This window comes from Euphorbia lathyris, chromosome 1, assembly GCF_963576675.1.
Source record: "Euphorbia lathyris chromosome 1, ddEupLath1.1, whole genome shotgun sequence".
In the NCBI taxonomy this organism is placed as follows: Eukaryota; Viridiplantae; Streptophyta; class Magnoliopsida; order Malpighiales; family Euphorbiaceae; genus Euphorbia; species Euphorbia lathyris.
In genome coordinates, this window is record NC_088910.1 from 91,349,768 (window position 1) to 91,370,978 (window position 21,211).

A 21,211-nucleotide genomic window follows, 5' to 3' on the forward strand; every position below is an offset into this window, starting at 1 on the left:
CCCGATGGTCCGCCTTCATAGATAAGTTCCCCTATAAGCTTATCCATAAGGCGGGAAAACAAAACGTAGTGGCGGACGCCTTGAGTCGGAGGGTTGCACTAATAAAAACCGTCAATCTGGAGACCGACTGCTTCAAACATATCAGAGGAGAGTACCTGGCGGATCCCGACTTCGGTAGCATTTGGGAGAAATGTAAAACCCAGCATGGAGATGGAGCGTATCACATCACGGATGAGTATCTAATGAGGGGTAACCAACAACCTCTAAAAGATAAGCAAAGGACAGGGACTACCCCTACTAGGGTTACAATACAGTTAATAATAAGAGGGTAAGATAGGTAATGCGCCCAGACAACAGGTACAGAGGTGCAGGTACGGAATGTCAGACTGTCTGTTGGTCGACTTCCTGAGGAAGGAATCTTGGCGATCCGTCCATGCTCATATGTGGATACGCCTTCTGGCGTACTCCTAGATCCGCCTTGCTCGCATGTCTTGGGGATCCGCCCTTCCAGGTGCATCCTCTGTGAGCTTGATTCTTGAAGACCCGCTAGAGTCCGCGCGATCAGTGTGGCCAGTTCGGATGTCCGCATCAAAAAGCCCGAACAAACTAAGAAGAAACTAGTTTACTTTTAAACTCTCCACACTGCAGTTAGGATAGTTTGTATGTCTGCAAAAGAACACATCAAGCTCATGATGTACCTATAGAGACTCCCTGTAAAATTTACAATCCAGTCAGCTGTTCTATTACTCTCACTATAGGTATGGATGAATTTGACGTTCCAATTCCGCTCCCTCGTATACTCAAAATAACTAATCAATCTCAAAAATCACTCACTGAAACTCTCTCTTCCAAGCAAGTTGCATACCAAAAAAGAGACTGCAGAGCTTAGTAAGGAAAGTTGAACAAATGCCTATATTAGTAGAAAAATCCGCCAGCCACGAGCCCCTCCCATTGTTCGAGTGGAATGATATCACACTATTTTTCCTTCCAAAAAGCAATCGAGAGGCCATTATTAAGAACACATATGAGGCCTTTTCTAAGAACCTTCAACCCACACGCAATGCAATGCCACATAAAGTAATGCAGAGGCCGACTAGAAAATATATCCAACCCTAATGTCCCAGCACAATATTCCGGACAAAAAACTTTAACCCGCATCATCTCCTTATCAACAAGCATCTTCCAAATGAGTTTAGCAAGCATGGCGAGGTTAAAATCACTAGTAACCCGAATACCAAGATAACTTTCTCTTTTAGGATGAAAAAATATTTTTCACTTCACAAGATGGAGCTTCTGCTTATGCTCCCTAAATCCCCATAAGAAATTTATGTTGCAAGAATCCATCTGATTACACACACTCAGGAAGAACGTAGTTTGCATAGAATCGAAGTTATAGCCGAGGTGACTAAGGGCGGCGACAGCCCAGAGGGTTGAAGCTAGGGATGGCAACGGATAGTGTATCCGCGGGTACCCGGCACTATCCGACCCTAATGGGACTACCCGTACCCTGTATAAAAGGGTATGAGACGGGTATGGGATCAAAACCATTACTCGTTAGGGTAATGGGACGGGTATGGGAATACCCCCTAGGGTACCCGTTACCCGTCATAAATTTTTTTTTATATTAATAAATATCATTGTTTTTCAGATGTAAGACTTGAAATTTAAACCCCAACCATTTATTTTTTTAACAATTGAGTGATACCACTAAGCTACTTTATTCTTATTAATTAAGGTTCAATTTATTCAATTTTTAGATTGATGATTTATTAAATTTATAGTTTGTTAAATTTGTAATATTTTTTTTTATTTATTGATTCTTAATGGGTAAGGATACCCGCGGGTACCCGCGAATTAAATGGGAAGGGTATGGGATGCAAAAAGTATACCCGTTAGGGTAATAGGACGGGTACGGGTAGTTAAAAAATAAAAGGGTAAGGGTTTGGGAATGACATTACCCGCGGGTACCCTACCCGTTGCCATCCCTAGTTGAAGCCCCTCGATCTCCGACACCACCCCTAAGGAATAGTAGTGCACCCCAACCTCGAGTAGCCCCCAAGATAGTTAAAATAGTACTTATAAGACGTGATTACATAGCTGGTCTAAGTGGCTTATATGTTCCAATTAGGTTTAGGTTAAGTGGTTAATTTTTAATTAACCCCTCTTTGATCCCTAATAATAAATATAACCCTATAGATTATATTCAATTCAATTAGGGTCAATTAGGACTAATTCAATTACCCCACATACATAATTAAGGTCCTAAAGAATTAAATTGTATTATGGTTCAATTAATAATTTATCCTATGCAATCTAATTAATCAATTGATTAATTAATTATATTTGGAAATTTAATTAATTAACCATAATCAAATTAAATATCAAATCGATTAACTTGTTACATAACAAATAATCAATTTATCCCTCTGTTAATTAATTAACAATTAATTAACTTATTCCATTCCGATTAAATACATAATATGTATTTATGATTATACATTTATTCAATTCTATGAGTTGTGTGTGCACGGTCCTGAGGGTCCGTCATCAGTCAGACATGGACCTAAAGCCCAATGACCATAAGTGGGTTCTAGTAAAACATTACGGCCCCTGACTGATACGAATTATTTCAGTCGTCCTTAGAAGACACGTGAAACCCAGTAGATGATCTCTCGGTATCTCTTACCAATTGCATATATTATAAACCAGACACATGGTGACTGTCATTCTCTATATGATTTATTATATTTTTTTTATCTAAAGTGAACTGATGACTCAGATAAGTAAACTACTTATCATGGCATGGCCATGCACTTCTTTAGTTCCACTTATCAAGTGTCCCGATGGTATCTGCTCACTGTTAGGTGAGTGGTAATTCCTTCACTTCATCTATCCGCAACAAGGTGTTCAAAGATTCACCTAACATACCCATATTTGGCATCCTGTTACGGACCTGTTAGGCGTATATCAAAGTGAACGGAATCCCACATCATTTACTATAATGAAATAGGTCTGGAGATAGTAGAGTTCTACACTTAGAAAGATTAATGACACGTTCAATGTGAATCTTTCTAGAGCGGGCCGATCCAATCCCACATTGAGCTACATTAATGCGTACATGTATCCATATCTGATTATACAAGTGTTGTAGTGGTGCTTCCTACACAACCACAGAGATACTGGATGCATAGACCTTTAGTTGTATTCGTTCCCACGAATAGAACATGTCTCAGACATTTCATAATTATCAATCAACGGATACTTCATACATGTCATAGCACAAGATACAAACATTATGAATTATTGTCTTTATTCATAAAACACTTATACAATGTACTAAACAATATATAAAACATGTAATGCATATTACAGAACTAATGCATACAACCTAGGGCACACCAGTCGATGATCAAATCAGGAACATACTTGCTATAAACAATCTGCTCAACATGGTAGTAGTGTCTATGAAATGGTTATGGAAGTTCCCTTCTACTCAAGCCCCATAAAAGAGATTTTTAAAGAATGGGTCAGAATCTAATTAATTCTCATGTCTTTATTATATAATTGTCAAGCTCCTAATTTTAATATGAGATAAAATTGACGTGTTATATAAATTTATTCTGTAATAAGTTTAATGTTTTTCATGATACGAACTTAAAAGGCATAAGAAAACGTCATTTTATTTTTTTAGTTCTTAATCAGGTCATCTCTCATAATTTTTAGTTACATTTTTTTATTATGTTAAATGCAAATTTTATTTCCTTTTTGACGAAGTTACTTATCTATATTTTTTTTCTAAATCATAGGATTAGGATTATGATTGGGATTTAATTATTTCTCCTTATAGATATATTTAGGGTGCATTTGGCATTACTTTCAAACCCAAAAAGCAACTTTCTCAACTTATTCGATAAATGCAAAACTGTTTTTTTTTAAAACTAAAAAATATGCTTTAAGTAAAAACTATAATTTATAACTTTTGAAGAAAAATAATCATAGCTTTTAATATAATTTAATATTTTATTAGAATATTTTATTTATTTACTTCTGCAACGTTTATTATGTTTTTTATTTTTTCAAACACTCACTTTTGTCTCAAAGCATAGGCAAACTGACTCATAGTTTGAATCCAACATAATATCTGTTATGTTGTGACAAAGCAATGAAACTATGTTAGGAATTGGGTTTTGATGAAGTTACTTATACTGTACGGAAACCTTTATTTAAGCCACTTCACTAACAAACATTCATTCCACAAAGAAAGAATATATATGACAAAAAGAAGAAAAGGAAAGATCGACCATATATATATTTCTGTTCCATTGATTTTATTTTACAATCTACTGAAATTATTATTATTTATATCTTTAATTGGAGAACAGTAACGCCAGCCTCATGGGATATACCCTAGCCTAGCTAATCAAATCATGATAAACTATTAATAGACTTTTCAATAACTAATTATTATTGTCAACCATAATTATAATTATTATTGCAAATTATTTTAAAGGAGATTAATAATTAAGTTTGACGGCTCTATCAATAATTAAACACACTTATTTCTACCTTTAACACCACTTTGTAGCTTCAAAGTAAAGGCTCCATCACTATGTAAATCTACTTATAGACAAAATATTTATAGTTTATATATGACTTTTCACTTTAAAATACTTATTTAAAATGGTATGGTTATCATTTTTATTTTCTACTTAGTATATAATTAAGTGTGTGATGTGAAGTGTACAATATCGCCACAATAAGAAATAAAAGCGCAAGTCGTTATAGTTTAAACAAGTTAAGTTAATGAAAATATTTTGAAAGTTTCGAGAATTATTAAACGCTTTTAGTATAAGTTGAAAAGATTATATATATATATATATAGAGAGTTGTCTATTTAGTTTAGTTATTTACGATTTTTTTGTTGTTATTAATTATTTGTTATCGGTGATAGTTGACAAATTTTAAATTATTTTATTTTCAAAATAAGCAATGATTTTTCAATCCTAGCAAAAAAAAATATTCCATCTTTAGTTTGGAGTAAAGCAATAAAGAAAAAAAATCAAAGAGACGTTTGTTCATTATTAATTTATAAGAGAAATTGTTCATTATTGCTAGTCCCTAAAATGATATATTGTGCTTCCAAAAATAAGAAATATTATAAACTTCAAATTTAAGTTATATCTAAGAAAGGAAAAATGGTTATGTCAAATAACCAACTATATTTTAACTTAAAATATATAAGAATAATGTGTATGCTTCCTCAACTTGAATTGGGTATCTAAAAATATATATAGACTTATCTCTACTTTGTTTACCTAGAATTTAATTGATTAATATATTAATTGAATTATAAGAACTCAAAACTCTATGGTGTCGTTTGGTTCACGAAATTGAATGGAATAGAATAGGAAAATAATAGAATAGATATTCATGAGGAATAACTATTCCTATATATTTAATTGACAAGATAAAATAAAACGGAATAGATAAAAAAAAATTTTCAAAAGATAGTATTACCTTCAAATGTAATTTTTTTCTTTTATAATTTGAATTATTATCATCAATTATTCAAATATTTAATATACACTATCTATTCCGTCAACTATCCAAATGTAATTTTGTAAATGCGAAAAATATAGTTTTGAGAATATCTTGGTAAAAATAAAGAATAGATATTCCACAAACACATGGAATACACATTTACTGGAATAGCTATTTCATCCAAAATTTTCAACCAAATGTGGGAATAACTATTCTCTAAGACTAATTATTCTATTCCTCATTCGTTCCATGAACCAAACAATCTCTAAAGGTTTTGGTTCAAGAGGCTCTAATTATTTATAAATTGAGGTTTTAACTTCACTAAGGAGATTCATCAAACAAAATAATGGTCTCACACATATATTTATCATATGTCCCATTGTTGGCCAATTTTGTACACTTAAAACACTCCTTCATGCTCTAAAATTGGTTATATGCTAGTTTGAAGTATGCAAAACTAATATTTACGGGTGACTCGATATTTATAACACCTATAAATTGATTTCTTAATATGGTATTAGGATTTTTTAAACTAAATGGCTAAGGATTCGAATCGTGACAATTTCAATATATGATAAGATGGATTTGTGTTATACAAGTTTTAAACTTATGAGACATTTAGTATATAGAAATTAGTATATGTCTCAGTTATTTATCTAATCAATATAAACTCTTAATTACAATGAATTAAGATTCTTTCAAGTTGAGTTTTAACTTTAAAGGTTAAGTTGTAATCTCAACCATTAATTACAAAATGTACGGTTGAGATTTAATAGTTGACTTTTAACATGAGATTTTAATGTCTATAAATCTCAGGATGAAAAGTGAGGAGCTTCGGTTAGATTCTCTAAATGCAAGGAGCTTCAAGCAATTCTTGATGATTGTAAGTTGATGGGTATCGGTTTTTACTGGTCCGTGATGAGGTATTGAGACTATATAGTATGAATGCCTTTGGATTTCCTTAACCTGCATCAAGAGCGGTCACTGAATACACTTTAACGATCAAGTTAGTAAGAGTATAATGAAGTAAAGAGATAAAGTAGTAAGAGTATAATGAAGTAAAGAGATAAAGTAGCGTGATACGATAGGAGAAAGAGCGAGAGCATTATGGACACCCCCACCTTTTGTTGATGTCAAATGTCTTGTATTTATAGGCTTTGGAAAGGGGGGAATGACCTGGTTATCCTTTGAGTCCAACATAGGAATTCCCGAGATGATCTGGAGGCAAGGGAAACTAACATCGTCATGTTAGCTAAGTTAGGATGGAAGCTTCTCACTGATCCGGAGGCAATTTCGGTGCGGGTCCTTAGAGCAAAATATAGAGGCCTGCGTCACGGCCTTGATGTTTTTCAATCCATAAGCTCAAACTCCCTGGGATGGCATAGTATTTTTTCAGCGCCAAATTGACTTTGCGACTGGGATTGGGGAGAGTGGTTTTTACAGAAGCTGACACGATGTCTGGTGCGGGGAAACACCTCTATGCGAGCTAGTCTTGGGACTGATTCCTACTAACTGGATGGGAGCTTCTATGCGGAATTTCTAGATAGCGAATGCAGGCTGGGACTGGTTGCTGCTAAGGAACTTTTTTACCGACTACTGCTCTGTTTCGGTTAGCTTCATTTATTCTGGACCTAAATGAGAGGAAATCGGATACCTGGTACTCGAGATTCTCTTATACTGGAAATTACACTGTGGACTCTAGGAAAACTCTGCTTCGTACTCCTGGCCAACCGCTATCGACTAATCAACACGAGGCGGCAATTTGGGGCCTTGTTGTCCTAGAGAGAGTGCGACTTTTCCTGTGGTTAGCAGCTCGAAAAGCGGTAATGTGTAATATTATCGGGCACATGCGCCACCTCACTTCGAATGTACGCTGCCTCCAATGTGGGGAGGATGAATCACTCCTTCATGTCTTTAGACACTGTCTGCTGATCAAAATTATATGGCGACAACTTGTACCAGGCCAGTTTCACGACTACTTTTTCTCTCTTCCCTGTTCTAAATGGCGTGCAGTTAATATTGAGTATAAGCAGCTGCTTAATGGAGTACCATGGCCTATCATTTTTACTATGGGGTTATGGTGGGTGTGGAAGCGGAGAAACCAGTTGGTCTTTGAGGGTAAAACCTTTACTCAATCTTGCTATGATTTTGTTTTGAGCAAAGCCCGGGAGAGCTTTAACGCGGTTGGAAAGCTTGAGGGAAACAAGTTGAGAGGTAAGGAAGTAGCCTGGATAAAATGGAAACCTCCAGATGTTGGGTGGGTTAAAGTGAATACAGATGGTGCAAGTAAAGGCAGCCTAGTTTAGCCTCAGCATGGGGCTTGATCAGGAATACCCATGGAACCTAGATTACATGCTTCGTTGTTAACCTGGGAATTTGTACGGCTTTTATGGTGGAGCTTTGGGATCTATTTTTTGGTCTCACTCTGGCTTGGGATAAAGGTTTTCGAAAGGTTATTATTGAATTGGACTCTAGCTGGGTCTTGTCTTTCATGAACAATCAGGTAAGGGCTCACTACCCCTTGTCTGGCTTATTCTCAAATGCCAGGAGCTCAGGGATAGAAGATGGGAAGTCAGATTTACCCATACCTACAGAGAAGGGAATCAGGCAGCTGACTAGATGGCGAATTTCACAGATGCTCTTAATTTGGGTCATCACGGATGTGGTGCGCCTCCTGCAGGCCTCCAAGATATTCTTCATGAGGATTGTTGTGGAAGATTTTCATCGAGAATAGTTACTAGTTAATTTTATTTGTTTTTTGCTTCTGGGCTACGGCCTTCCCAGTCTACCAAAAAAAAAGAATACAATAAATCGATTTAACGTATTATTTTTTAAAATAAATTATGACTGAGATAATCTAGTGTATCCTAATCATAATTTGCGAATTAGTTTGAAAATTCCAAAAAAGATTTGAAAATTGCTCCGAAAAAAATGGACATCTGCAATAAGGTATTAAGATTGCACAGTGTGAATGCCTTCAGATGGTCTTGATGTGCTGAGAGCGTCCCGTTGAATATGCTTCGACTATCAAATTAGTAAGGCTAAATGAAGTAGAGTTAAAGTAGAGGGATAATAGAGAGAGTTCTTGATCCCCTTGTGGATACCAAGTACCTTGTGTTGAAATAATAAACTTATAATTAATAGTCTTTAATTTGGTTCATTGTATTGTTCAAGAGTCATTTCTGTATTTATCAAGAGTTGTATTGTTTCACAAAAAGTCATCGGTATTTATAAAAAGTTATTGTATTTACCAATAGTCATGTCTGTAATGTATAAATATCCATGAATTAAAGCAGTAAGGCAAGAGAATTTTCTTCCAGCAATTATACTCTTCCTTTGTTACCTTTGAAAGTTTATTTATTTAATCCAACAAATTGGTATCAGAGCCAGACAAAAATTCTCCTGAAAATTGAGAATGATGATGAAAAGAGAAATCACCATTGATTCATGGGAGATCAAGTCCCAGATTTGGAAAGCTATGTGCTCTTGCATTAATACATCAAAGAACAAGTCGATTCTTTGCGCTTTGAGGCGATCAGGAGGTTGTTGGAGAATGATTTGGGATTGGAGAAATATGCTTTGGATGTAAAGAAGAGATTTGTCATGCGATGTCTGGTGGAATCCTTAGAAAATGATGATGATGAGAATTCTGAGGATTTAGGTCAAATTAAGGTACAAGAACATGTATCCGATGATAAGGAGAAAATGGAAGATTCTCCTATGTTGGGTCTTTTGCCGGAAACTGATCCATTCAGTGAGAAGAAAGAAGTTCCAAGTAAGAGCAGCATTACCAAGGCCATGTTGAAGAGAACTTCTTATATTGAAGCCAATTGTGAGGAAGTTACAATGATCAGTCTTTGTCGAATTTTAGAAGAAGATATTGGACTTGATAAATTTGCACTTGATCCATACAAGAAATATATAAGCAATCTGTTAGGTGAGGTATTTATATGGGCTGATGAGAATTCAGAGTCTTCAGACAGAGACAGTGATGAGGATGATGAAGATGAAGTAAAACCAAAGAATAAAATTAGTGAAAAGCAAAAGGTGCAAAATTCTGAAGTATCTAAAAAGAGGAAGAGGCTTGAAAATGAAGTCAAAGCATCAAGCTTGAAGCAAAGCAAGCCTGGGGAAGAATTAACAGAGGACAACAACAGTGTAGGAGGCACTAAGAATGTCTCTAATGATAGTTGTTCTCAATCATTTGTTGAACAAAGTGTTAAGAAAAATGAAGTTTCAACACCAGCGTATGGTAAAAATGTAGAGATCAAACGTGCGACCGAGCTAATGAAGGAAGTGAATGAGATATTTTCCAAAGAAGGATTGTCATCAAAAGCATCTAAAAAAGAAATCAAGGAAGTTAAAAAGAGAAAGCGAAGAGTGAAAGAACTTGAGGGTATTGACATAAGCAATATTGTGTCAAGTTCACATAGAAGGTGCACTAGTTATGTGCCTCATCCAAAACTCAAAACACCAGTTGACAATCATAATAGTGATGCTGATGGTACCGACAAGGATGATGAGGAAGAAGAAAATGATGAAGATAATAATTGGTATGATGGATGCTAGACTGAAGAAGTCAATAATGACGAAGTTCGAAGATTTCAACAATTAAGAGATTTGGTGTTAATAGTCTTTAATTTGGTTCATTATATTGTTGAAGAGTTATTTCTGTATTTATCAAGAGTTGTATTGTTTCACAAAAAGTCATCTGTATTTACAGAAGGTTATTGTGTTTACCAACAGTCATGTCTGTAATGTATAAATACTCATGAATTAAAGTAGTAAGACAAGAGAATTTTCTTCCAGCAATTATATTCTTCCTCTATTACCTTTGAAAGTTTATTTATTTGATCCAATACTTTGTATTTATAGGCTTGCGAAATGATTTAGTTGTCCTTTGGTCCGACCCAAGAAGGCCCGAGAGGATCTGGGTCGTTCCCAGGACCAATTGAACCGTTCCTGGGGCACTTTGTTTTTTTATTATGTCTCATCAATTTTTTAATTAATGATTGAAATCCAAAAGTTTAAACTATCCTACCAGTTGAATCCCAAATTCACCTCTTAGTATTGTACTAATTTGATGGATTCAAAAGGCTGCACTGAATCTGAAATAAACAATGAATAATGAATATGCTAGATTTGCAGTCGTACCATGTAAAAGGATATTTCAATTTGATAGTCATAGGTCAGGAATGAATGAATATCTCAACCACTATACCATCCAGTGGAGATGGCTTTTTCAAAGCAAACATTTGGGTATATTATATATATATATAACTTTTTAATTTTATAGGGTGGACTCGAAAAATGGTAGTGATGATAATAACCCTTTTCAGTGAATTTAAAACTGAGCATAAAATCTACCTATATAATTATAATAATGAATATCTCAACTCAACATTATAACAATGACAATGATGTTGATTATACGAATAGGAAATGATATCAAACTCATCTTGTCTCCAACCCCACAAAATAAGATCACTACATTTAAATATAAACATTATTTTCCCCCTATCATTCTTTTTTTTTTACAAATATAAAAAGCATGATCTGATTCTGATAACACTATTATCACCACTAAAATTTAAAAAAATCACATCATCATCAAGCATTGTCTGTTTGATCTTGATCCACAATAACCATTTCCATCCCAATATTCTTCTGTTTCTCCTTTTGTTTCTTCTCATCTTTGATTTTAAGATGCATACCATAAACATAAGAAGAAAATCCCCAACCACAAAGCAAAGTTGAAACCACTTTAACACCCCCAAATTCATCTCCATAAACCAAAACTCCTCCTAAAACATTCATAGCCAAAAGTGCAGTCATACATATGCCTCCTGTAAGTGAAGATGTTAAAAAAACTAACCCTGCTGTTCCCATAAAACACAATTGCCATGTCACTACATTTCCAATTACACCTATCCAATACCACTTTTCTCCTTTATCAAACACAAACTTACTCTCTCTTACCATCTCTGAGAATCCCCCATCTGTTGTCATCCCCACTGTTGCCAATCCTGTGGCTGCAATCTCCATCACAACTTGCATTTCCATTACCATTTCATAAGTGTATACACTTTTATATATCTTCTCCATTATAGGTAAGTATAGAGCAAACAATAAACCAGCCCCTATAGTGGAGAAGAACCCTATGAAGTACTTAGTTTTTGTTAATCCTTGAGGTCTGTCATGGCTTGAAGTGAATGCTAGGAGGAGTGAGCTTAATGTTAAAAGGATCACACAATTGAGATTTTGAAAGGTGATTTTTTGTTTGACAATGATGACTGAGAGGATGAGGTTGAAGATAAGTTGTGTTGATAAAAGAAGAGATGATGTTGAAACTGGGAGATAAGAATTGCCCCAGGAGAAGAGGAGGTTGTTTAGGCCTAACATAAGGCCGACTAAGATTGATAAGATTAGAATTTTGGGTGTGAAACGAGTGAAGGGTTTTCTGGGGGTGCATTTGAAGATGTAATATGGGAGGAAAATGGGGAATAAAAGGAGAGGAAAACCAGCAGATTGGACCCATGTTGAGACCCATCTGCTAGAGCCTTTGTGGATGAAATAGAACTTAGAAAGCAAGCTTGAAGAAACTGAACCCACAAACAGGAATAAATAGTTTATAACTAAAAGGAACATGTACCTTTTATTTGTCTTGGACTTTTGGTCTTCTTCTTGTTCTTGTTCTTCTTCATGTTGATTTTGTGTTCTCATGATGATGGGTTGATGATCTTGAGTCATAGAAGGATTTTGATTTCTAATTGTAATTTTAGGTGTAGGTGGGTCTTCACCTTCTTGTACAATGGATTCCATTTAAATAAAAGCTGGAGAGATTACTGATTATTTGTAGATTCCTTTTCTGCCTTTGGTGTCTTAAATATAGCTTCCTCATTTTTATGTTTTTATATAATAAAGATTACATCTTTGTTTTTATTTTTATTTTTTTGAAAAAAGATTACATCTTTATTTTTCAACTGGTTTAAATCTAAGTTTATTAAAATCCGTTTGTGTCGGTATTAACTATGTACGGTCACTCTGACAACATATGTTAATTGATTTTTCTACTAAAACAGAAGCGGATGTTTTTCTACTAAATCAGAAGCGGATGTTTTCGATATTTATTAAATTCACTTCTTATTATTTTTTATTTGAAATTGAAAGACAACTCTCAGTGGCTGCAATATCTTGAAGCATCAGTAAATTGAATTTAGGAGATCACAGCAATATCTTGAGGAGTGATTTGAGCAATTAAAGACACTCTGAAAATAATTAATGAAAATATCCAATGAAATCTAAAAAGTAAAATTCCCCATTCAGTTTTGGACAACAATGAACTATACCTTCTAATTGCTGTATTAGTTTGGAAAAATCAATTAGATGATTTTAAACTTTCCATTGCATCCAAACAAAAACAATCACATGATATCCTTTCGGATTAATACATGAAGGGTCATCTCAATTAGGTTCAAAAAAAAAAATTTATTAGGCTCTAAATTTATAAAAAAAACCCTTTAATTTATTTAAAGTGGCTTTTTATTCTCTTGAATTTGTTTACAGTATTCTATTAAAATAATATATTTTTAAATTGTTTAAATCGTTTTTTATTCTGATACGTGGAAACAAAGGGTTAATTATTATCGTTTTTTATTCTGACACATGGAGACAGAGGGTTAATTATTTTACTGAACTAACGAGACACTCCGTAAATTTAGGGAACGAGCGGGTATTAAACCTATTTTGTTTGGTTACTATTGTTAAGTATGATGATGAGTGTAAAGATAATAATGAGATTAGGTGGATAATTAATGGTTAACCATATGGAGATGACAGAAAGAAATAAAGGGTGAATAGGTATGCATTATTTTATTAATTTTGATAGAGTAGGTTTCTAAAATTATGAAAGTTGACAAATGGATATACAATACATGGCAAGTACAAGTGGAGACAATTCTGATTTTAAACGGCTAACTTTGACTGCTCAATTCCCTGGTTTCAACTTTCAATTCAACTTCTACCCTACAAATTCACCTTTCAATTTATTACTTTTAACCGCAAACTTTGTTGCATTTAATAATAAAATAATATAATTTATTCACAAAACTCCAATTCTTTTAAAGGCCAATTAAATTATATTTTTCTCTAGCCGTTATTTATTTATTTATTGCCACTTATCATCTTTAGAGAGAAATAGGGGCATGCAACATCATGTGGCATCTTGCAATGCAATTTCCCAATAGTTTCTCACAAGTGTAGCCCTTCTTTTGTTTCCCCTTTTTCTATAATTTATTTTGTATAAAAAATATTATAATTTAAAGAGATAAATGTAAAAATACCTTTAACATTTATAGTCAGGAGTAATTTTATCTCTAACGTCTAAAATAATACAATTTTACTCTTAAAGGTGACATCAATTTTACCTCTAACGTTCAGTTTGAGAAATAATTCATCAAACTATTTTCTCAATCATGAGTCTTATCATCCACATTTCACATGTGAGTCATTTTAGCACTTATTAGTAACAGATCATATGATTAGACGTCAAAAATAAATAAAAAATATATTATCTTTTATACGAATTGGACAAAAAAAATTCAAATATTTTTTTATCTACACTTCATGTGAGTCATTTTAGCACTCATTAGTAACAGATCATAAACATATGCTTAGACATCAAAAAAAAAATATATTGTGTTTTGTACGAATTGGATAAAAAAAAATTCAAAATATTTTGCGAAATTTATAAATATTAATTTTCCAATTCTATTATTAAATCATAGAAAATATGAATTTTTTTAAAAAAAACATACTGCTATACAATTGGTGCATAATAATGAATAAAATATCTGTGTTTTATAATAATGTTTGAAATTGACCAAATTTACCAATATTAATAATAAAATTGCTTTTGGCTATGGATAAAATTATACCATTTTAGATAGTGAGCTACTATATACCGCACCCAAATTCCGGTCTACCGTCCATTTGTGACATATTTGCCCTCCTCACTTTTTGAAACAAGAAAGTGGAATTTTCTCAAATCCTCTCTACCTTCTTTGCATTTTCTCTCCAAAATCATAAACCTGAACAACAATAATTAAAATTATGAAAATAATTGATATGTGACAATTCGAACCTCGAAAATGGATGATTACGAGTCGGAAACATTAAGATTTATTTTTTTTTATCAAAGAACTCATGAAAATAATACATATTTTTCATGACGATTTTGCAATTTTCGTCACAAAAAATTGAATGATTTAGTATTTTTCGTCACTAAAAATTTTACGATTTTGTATATTTCAAAATTTGGCCTAAACGGATGCGTCATACCACCCGACCCATGGCGGGAACGGATGCGGCGTACCACCCGAACCATGGCGGGAACGGATGCCGCATACCGTCCGATCCATGGTGGGAACGGATGCGGCATACCGCCCTACCATGGGTCCGACGGTATGCTGCATCCGTTTAGGCTAAATTTTAAATTTTCTCTCAAAAATTTTTTTTATCAATTTTGACAAAATTTTTATGGCAAGGGCAAAATTGTCCAATGAAGACGGTGATAGGAAATTTGGATGCGATATATAGCAATACCCTTTTAGATATGATGAATAAAATTGCTCCTAACTGTATTATGATGGTGTCCGTAATTTAAAATTGTATCCTAAAAGGATAAAATAAATAAATTCAAAGAGACTCTACCTAATTAATTAGCACCAACTGCTTCTTTTCTAATGCATGTATAGCTAATAGCTTTGTCTTCTTGTTTAGATTTGGAATTTAATGGGTTTCATGGGGAAAAATCTGAAATAAGTATTCACACACACTAATGTATTATTTGCAATTTTGATATATAATAATAATATGTATATATCTTGTTAGACTCTAAACAATAATTAAATGATAAAATAGATAATGAATACTTTTTTAAAGTTCAAACCACCACATCTATTAAGGGACCAAGCAATCATAAAAGGAGTGACAAAAATTAATTACAAGAATAAATAAAGAAATTTGCTCTTTTTTTTATGCACCTAATATTGTATATATTGTCACCCACACCTAATATCGCACACGTTGTTACAAGTATAAAAGTATACTATATGTTAAAAATAACTTGAGGGGATTGAAAGTTAGACTTTTGGATGTCCTAGTAACTTCATTCTAACTAACTAGCCTATTTACTTATAATTCGTGTTTCATTAATTAAGATATATTTTATTTATCATTAATTGTATTTAATTGATGAATTAGTTAAGTTTTTGTTAACTTGAGGAAAAAATCCTTGATCGGAGCACTTCCCTGTGAGATGCCGTTGGGATCGGCCGGGGACACTCCGATGCCAAAGTCAGTAAGATGGATCAAGGAAACCAACGGAATTGACAAGAATGGTGAGAATGTGTGTACCTTGATAACCTAGGGGATCAGGCTATATATAGCTGGGAAGTTGTAACCTTCAGGTAACTAGAAAGTCTCCATTAATGCCTCATTAATGGCGGTTACGAGTTATTCTGAACCTGGCGGATTAACTAATTAATAACTCATTAATGACCTTTTATGGCCGAGTCAGCGGCCAGCCGTTATAGAGGCGAAGGAAGAGATTCGCCCTATAGGTCCGCCAGCGGATCTCTCTGAGCTGATCTAGGGAGATCCGCCAACCAGCTTCCTTTTGGAGACCCCTACGCGGCGTACTTTGAGGTGAATATCCCTTTTGGTCCTCGGGATAATATCTCAATGTTATCAGAAGCCCCCCTAAAATGTCCTTAAAGTCCTTCAGGGCTTTTGAACTTCCGCGCGCCGTCATAAACACTTGCATTAATGGGTACATTGTTCAATGCCATTGGATGGTTGACACGTGTAGTGGACACACTGTCCCAGGAAGAAGAAAACTTCTTTCTTCTTCTTACGCTTTCTCTTTCTTCCTCATTTCTCCATTTTTCTCCTGCGCTCGAAGCTTTTCTGGGATTTCTTCTGGGTTTTGCACCAAGCTCCCGATTTCTCATGTAAGTTTTTCTTTTCATTTTAACTTTTCCTGGATGTTTAGAAGTTCGTCTTCATCTTCTAGATCAACTTCAGAACTTTTTAATTCCTCTCATCTTCCTGAAATTGAAGTAGATTTTAGCTGGACTACCTCGTCATCGGAGAACTCCCATTCTTCCGAGGACACGGTTAATTCCGATTTAGCTGAGTTTGATAACTCGGCGCGTAATCATTACTAGACTCGTTCCACTAGGAATCCCTCTCTTTTTACTTCTATCTCCGGTGCTGCTCCGGCCAGTGACCCTAGGTGGTTCCGGGGATCAATGGCCTCTTCTTCGATTCCTCCCAAGAAAAAGAATCCCCGAGCGGAGTCCACTCCGTCTCGCATGAATGTCGCGGATCTAGCGAATCTGGCGGATCGCTTTCCCTAGATCAAAAATTACGAGACCCAGCTTGCCGCATCTCATCAACGTCCTTCCTTCCCGCCTAGCGGCTTCCTTACAGTGTATAGTAGTCATGTGGAGAGAGGGTTCCGACTTCCTCTTCCAAAGATGATGGCGGACATCCTCTCTTATTTTGACATCACAGTCAGCCAGCTACATCCTAACTGCTGGTTGGACATTGCTTTAGACTGCTACCTTGCCTCGAATTTAGGAGTTGTATACACGGGCCGTATCTTTAGAGCTTTTCACAAACCCTCAAAAAGGAAGTCTGAATCTTATCTCACGTTCGCCAAGTTCGGAGCTTATTCGCCTTTTAGCGAAAAAATGTCTAATGTTCATTGCTGGGATGAGAAATTCTTCTACGTGAAGATAAAGGATGGCGAACCATTGGGCTTTCCTTCAGTCTGGAATCCCAGGCCGCTACATATGGCGGGCGACATGCGAATTTTAACAAACAGTGATGAAGAGGTGGCGGAGCTCATGAAGCAGATTAAGGCGGATGCATGGACTTATGCAGATGCCTTAGCTTTCATGATGAATGATATCACATTGATTCGCCGGGAAGAGGATAAATTTATTTACTCGAAGATTGCGCAATTTGACCAAGGTACCCTTCATTTCTTCATGAACTTTGATTACTTTAATGTTTTCTTTGGCAGGGGTGTATCTAAGGCCAATCACGCTCTTACAGAGACACGCAGGAAGTTTTTGGAGGCTGAAGCACGCAAGAAAGGTCAAGCGGTGAATCCTCCAACTGATACTGGTAAACGTCCCGCAGAGAAGGTGGCTGATCCGCCACTAAAGAAGAGGAAACCCAACACCACTGGGGGCGTTAAGCTTATGGCGGACGCCATAAGGTCCGCCAAACCTGCTGAGGAGATTGCACAGGTAGTTTACCTTTTGATTTCCTTTCGTTCATCAAGTTTTTAGATCGGAGTATGACTCTTTCATGTTTGTGTTGACGGCGAAGCCTGATATTGGTGGATACTGGTCCGCCAAATTGGGAGCCCAAGGTTCTTTTGAGAACGAATCCATCCTAAATGATCTGGATGAGGCCTTGGGTCAGGTGGGCGAAATGCAGAGGAACTATGACCAGATTCCTGGTTCAATTCATGCTCAAAAGGGGAAGACGGAGCTCCTTTCGGTGAGTTTATTTTAGGAAAGATGTAGAAACTATTAGTTCCTTAATCCTTTTGCTTTTTTGATTGAAGCGTTTGTTTTTTACAGTTGTATACTCGCCTTCGCACTATGGAAAATGAGCTCCTTCAGAATGTGGCGGATAAGGCAACTATTGAGAGGTTGGAGAAAGAGATTGCGGAAGCCAATTCCACTATTGCTTCTATTAATGTAGGTCTTGCTTCTGCGAATGCAAACCTTGCTTCTGCCACAGCCGCCTTAATTCTCAGGGATGAGGAGATTAAGAGTCTAAAGGCAAAGATTGCATCTGATGCCAAGAGCCATGAAGACGCCCTTGGAGAAGCTGAATACACGGCGGGTGTGCAAGCTTTTTATTACGGCGAGATGCTTATGGCGTACTTCTCCTTGGCGCATCCTGAGATTAACTTCACTGATCCGCAATTCGCCGTCCCTGAACCGGAAGATGTGGCAAAGTTCAATAAAATGCCAGACGCTAAGGAGTACCTCCGTGATTACATTCGGAGATGGATGAAGGGACCTATGGAGGAAACCAAACCCTCTACTACGGTCTTGGTGGATGAGCTTGATGAAGTGCCCCTTAAGGCGGATGCAGAACCAATTCCTGACCAGGATCTTCCACTTGGTCCCGCATCTTTGGTGAATAAGGAGGTATCTCCTGATGGCGTATCTGCGAATGTGGAGAAGGAGGATCCCCAAGCAAGCACCGTGGGCGAAGAAAGCGCAAAGGAGGATGCTCCTATTGTTGTTTAGCTTGCTTTTATTTGGGATATTGTAAAAACATTTCTAAGTACAGTTTGTTTTGATCCTTTATGGAAACTATGTTATTTTACCTTTACATTTGCGTAAGGAAATATATAGACATCTAGGATTTGGAGTAGGTGGCCAGCCATACTCCACCGTATGAACCTTCGCGAAGGTTTGAAAGCTGTTCTATTCCTTCTAGAGGAAGTAAAGCTGCCCAGGGGATCGATTTGCTACCTATCTTTGAGGTGAAATGATCCGCCCGTAGGACTTGTGAATTCCTTTCTGGGAAGGATAAGAGAGTGTAAAGACCTTGCGTCCAAGGATCGTTTTAACTCTATTGGAGATTGGGATCCGCCTAGAGACGGATCCGCCCATAAGATTGATCCTCTTATGTTTTTAAGGGCATCGAGGACGTATCTCTAAGATAGCGATACATTGCAAATGTGGAGAGCGTTGGATGCCCCCCCCCTTTTTAAGACTGGAATATTGATATTGCTGCAGTAAACAATAAAAAGAACATAGATAATAGAACAAATGATGTTTATTAATGGGAGAAACCTTATTACAGCAAATGGGTCTTATAAGTGAGCCTCGTTAAAACCTTTAATAAGAAAAACCACATGGGAAAAAGCTTATTAAAGGAAAAAGAGTACTCAAGACCGTGTATACACTTCATTTTCTGACAAAGTATTTGCGGAGATTTTGGAGGTTCCACGTGCGTGGTAGTGTATTGCCCTCCATGCCCTGTATTTTAAACGTGGCTGGTCCAATCTTGTCCACTATCTGATATGGACCCGTCCAGTTAAGTCCTAGCTTGCCCTTGCCTTCTCGAGATTGGACTTTATCAGCTTTACGGAGCACGAGATCTCCCACATTTAGATCCACAAGTTTGGCGTTTTTATCATGGTAAGCTGCAATCCGCTGTTTGTATGCTGCCATGCGTACATAGGATTGATCCCTGTGATCTTCAATCTGATCTAGGTGCTCCCTTAGTCGTTTGTCGTTGTCCTCTTCACAATAAAAGGCCACTCGGTCACTGGGGACCTGTATTTCGACTGGAATAACGGCCTCAATGCCATGAGAAAGGGCGAACGGTGTTTCTCCTGTAGCCGTCCTTGGGGTGGTGCGATAAGCCCATAAAACACTTGTTAGTTGATCCGCCCACTTCTTATCATGTTCTCCCAATCTCTTCTTTATCCCCTTCACGATCGTTCGATTGGTCACTTCGGTCATTCCATTGGACTGGGGATAATAAACAGAGGCGAATCTGTTTAGGATGCCTAACCCTTCACAGAAAGCCTTGAATTCGCCACAATTGAACTGTGTTCCATTATCGATGATGATGGTATGTGGAACACCGTATCTTCCTACGATGTTGTCTTTGACGAATTCCACCATTCGTTCTGCTGTAATGGAGGAAACAGCTTCGGCTTCTACCCATTTGGTGAAATGGTCCACTGCCACTACCACGTACCTTCTTTGCCGACGAGTCGGGGGAAATGGGCCGACAATATCTATTCCCCAGAGGGCGAATGGACGTCCCTCAATGATTGGCCTCTGAATGTGTTTGGTAGTATGTGATTCATTCGCATGAACCTGACAATTGTGACATGATTCTACCAATTTTTGGGCATCCAATTCAGCCGTGGGCCAGTAGAAGCCTGCTAACCTGGATTTTTTCAAGATGGTGGCGGATGCTTCATGTGCCCCACATGATCCCTCATGTAGCTCTTTGAGGATCTGTTGCCCTTCTTCCGGTAGAATGCATTTCAACCAAGGATGACTAAAGGACTTTCTGTAAAGGCCGTCATTGATCAAGGAGAAATAAGCTGCTCTCCTGACTATCCGTCGTGCCTCTTCTTTGTCTTCAGGTAAGGTTCCATTTAGCAGATATTGGCGAATGACCGATCTCCAATCATCTTCTACCGTTGTGAGTAGGGATACCTCCTCTAAGGCAAAAGCTGGAGCTATTTTAACTTCGAAGGGACAATCCGGATCTGTCCAGTTTTCTTCACAAGAGGCCATTTTGGCCAAATGATCAGCCTCTGTGTTGGACTCCCTTGGTACGTGAATCAGCTCCCATTTAGTTTCCTTAGCTTCAAGGCGATCCAGCAACTTTTTGACTTCCGCTACGTATTTGGCCAGAACCTCGTCTTTCACCTCGTAATTCTTGATTACTTGGTTGACCATTAGTTTAGAGTCGCTATATATTACGATCCGCTCCAGAGTGATTTCTTGGAGTAGGCGTAATCCCAATATCAGAGCTTCATATTCAGCAGCATTATTAGTGGCATGGAAATTTAATTTTGCTGCGTATCGTAATTTTATGTATTGGG

General features: G+C 36.5%; 1 protein-coding gene across 1 annotated transcript; it reads right to left on the bottom strand.

Annotated features, from left to right (window-relative positions):
• Window positions 1-10,925: 10,925 nt before the first annotated feature.
• Window positions 10,926-12,413, bottom strand: LOC136206597 (probable purine permease 4). The gene has a single exon (XM_065997716.1). It carries the CDS (start codon window positions 12,361-12,363, stop codon window positions 11,152-11,154), a length of 1,212 nt encoding a protein of 403 aa, XP_065853788.1. The 5' UTR covers window positions 12,364-12,413; the 3' UTR covers window positions 10,926-11,151.
• Window positions 12,414-21,211: the final 8,798 nt, after the last annotated feature.